General features: G+C 37.5%; 1 protein-coding gene across 1 annotated transcript in view; it reads left to right on the forward strand.

The window, feature by feature from the left end:
* The window catches only part of YAP1 (Yes-associated protein 1), a 104,795-nt gene that overhangs the window by 96,463 nt on the left and 6,376 nt on the right, over positions 1 to 1,956 (forward strand). Inside the window, exon 7 of the mRNA XM_012729953.1 lies at positions 1,088 to 1,218. Coding sequence (XP_012585407.1) covers positions 1,088 to 1,218 — 131 coding nt within the window. The remainder of the gene's footprint in view (positions 1 to 1,087; positions 1,219 to 1,956) is intronic.

Raw genomic sequence — 1,956 nt, forward strand, 5'->3', positions numbered from 1 at the left:
TTTCATATGCTTGTTGGCCATCTGCATTTCCTCTTTGGAGAAGTGTCTTTTTAGCTCTTCTGCCCATTTTTTGATGGGGTTGTTTATTTTTGTTGTTTCATCAGTTCTTTGTATATCTTTGTGATCCGTCCTTTATTGTTAGTTTTGTGTGAGAAAATTTTTTCCCAATCAGCTGGATGTCTGTCTGTTTTTTGTAATGTCTCTTGCTGTACAGAAGTTCTTTAACTTGATGAAGTCCCATCACTACACTATCATTGCATTGGGTGCTGTTTCTTCAGAGATGTCACTGAAGTGTATGTTATGTAGTGTTTGGCCTATCTTTGCTTCCAGGTATTTTATGGTTTCCATTCTTATGTCTAGGTCTTTAATCCACTTCGGGTTAATTTTTGTGTATGGTGTGAGGTAGTGATCTAGTTTCCCTACTTCTTTGTTTTTATTACTGTTGCTGAGCACACCGAACCATATGAGGGCTGGTGAGTAAAAGTAAACTTTAAAAAGGTTTCTTTTTAAAGACCAAAACTCACATCCTACCACAATGTTGGAGGGGGTAGGCAGTGTGACTTAGAGGAGCTTAACAGAATTAAACAAAGTTGTAAAGTATTTATGTTTAGGAGTTAATAAAACTACACAAAGTTCCGTTTTATATAATTTAATTTTCAGTTAATTGAAATAAATAGAACTTGGTGTTTCTGACTGGGAAATTTATTAAATTTTTAAATAGGTGTTAGTAGGGCCTTCCTGGTGACCTACACTAACACCCTGAGGGCCTGAGTTCAACCTCAGTCAGAATTAACTCCCAGATGGTGTAGCAGACCTCTTCTGACTCACCTGCTACTCCTCTCAGCAGTATATATCAGTAAATCCACCTGCTCTCTTCCATTCTCATCCTCCACACCTCTAGCTTACACCCCAGTTCTTCAATGCAAAAATAAGTAAAATCTTAAAAAAGAAAATAATTGTTACTATGTGAACTTCATTATATATACAATGGTATTTTATTTCTTTAAACTTAATAATGGAATTGTTTGTCAGTATAGACTGATTCTTTTTGTTTGTGGTTTCCCCCCCTCCTATCCCCCACCCCTAGGAATTAGCTCTCCGTAGCCAGTTGCCAACACTGGAGCAGGATGGTGGGACTCAAAATCCAGTGTCATCTCCTGGGATGTCTCAGGAACTGAGAACAATGACGACCAATAGCTCAGATCCCTTTCTGAACAGGTTGGTGAGAATTGGCTATTATGCACTGTCTGAAAAAGTTCATGGCTTTAAGATGATTCTGCTTCGTGCTTGTAATAAGCTGCTTGATATCTGTGTGGGCCAAAACCTGTAGCTGTAAATGAATCTCTCCATAAATGGCAAGTACAATAAAAGTGGAGGATTAAAAAGCCTCTCCTGAGAGAGGAAGTGAGCTGTTCAGACTTGCTGAAGGGTTGCTTATACATAGTCACGTGTGTGCTTTTGCTAGTGCTGTTGACTAGCAGTTACTTAAAACTACACAAAATCATGAAGGAACATGTGAACACTTCTCTGTACAAGCAAATGAACTGCATCTTAAACCTACTCAGGGCTGTATTGTCAGGATCACTGGAGGAATTTTCCACCTGAGTGTTTGACCTGACTGGTTTCACACAGCAGCCTTGTGTTCTTAAGAGCTATGGTTCAAGGAGATAAAATGAAAAGTTGTGCCTCTTTGAAAAATATGCATTAATATTAAAGGTAGTGTTTGAAAATAACATAGCTTAAAGATGCTTTTTTAAAAAAGTGAGTTACCACAAATCTTAGGTTTCAGGCAGATTGCAAAAGTATTTTTAAATATAATGCTATGTTGAAAGCTGCAAGGTGAAACAGGTCATATTCTTTGTCTAGAAAGCCATGTAAAATTAGGGCTTGACTAAAATTCATTTGTGTAGGTTGTAAGTGATCTATGGAGATTCAGATTTTTCAAATACTGAACAA

This window comes from Condylura cristata, unplaced genomic scaffold (genome assembly GCF_000260355.1).
Source record: "Condylura cristata isolate star-nosed mole 26May11 unplaced genomic scaffold, ConCri1.0 scaffold00025, whole genome shotgun sequence".
Lineage (NCBI taxonomy): Eukaryota > Metazoa > Chordata > Mammalia > Eulipotyphla > Talpidae > Condylura > Condylura cristata.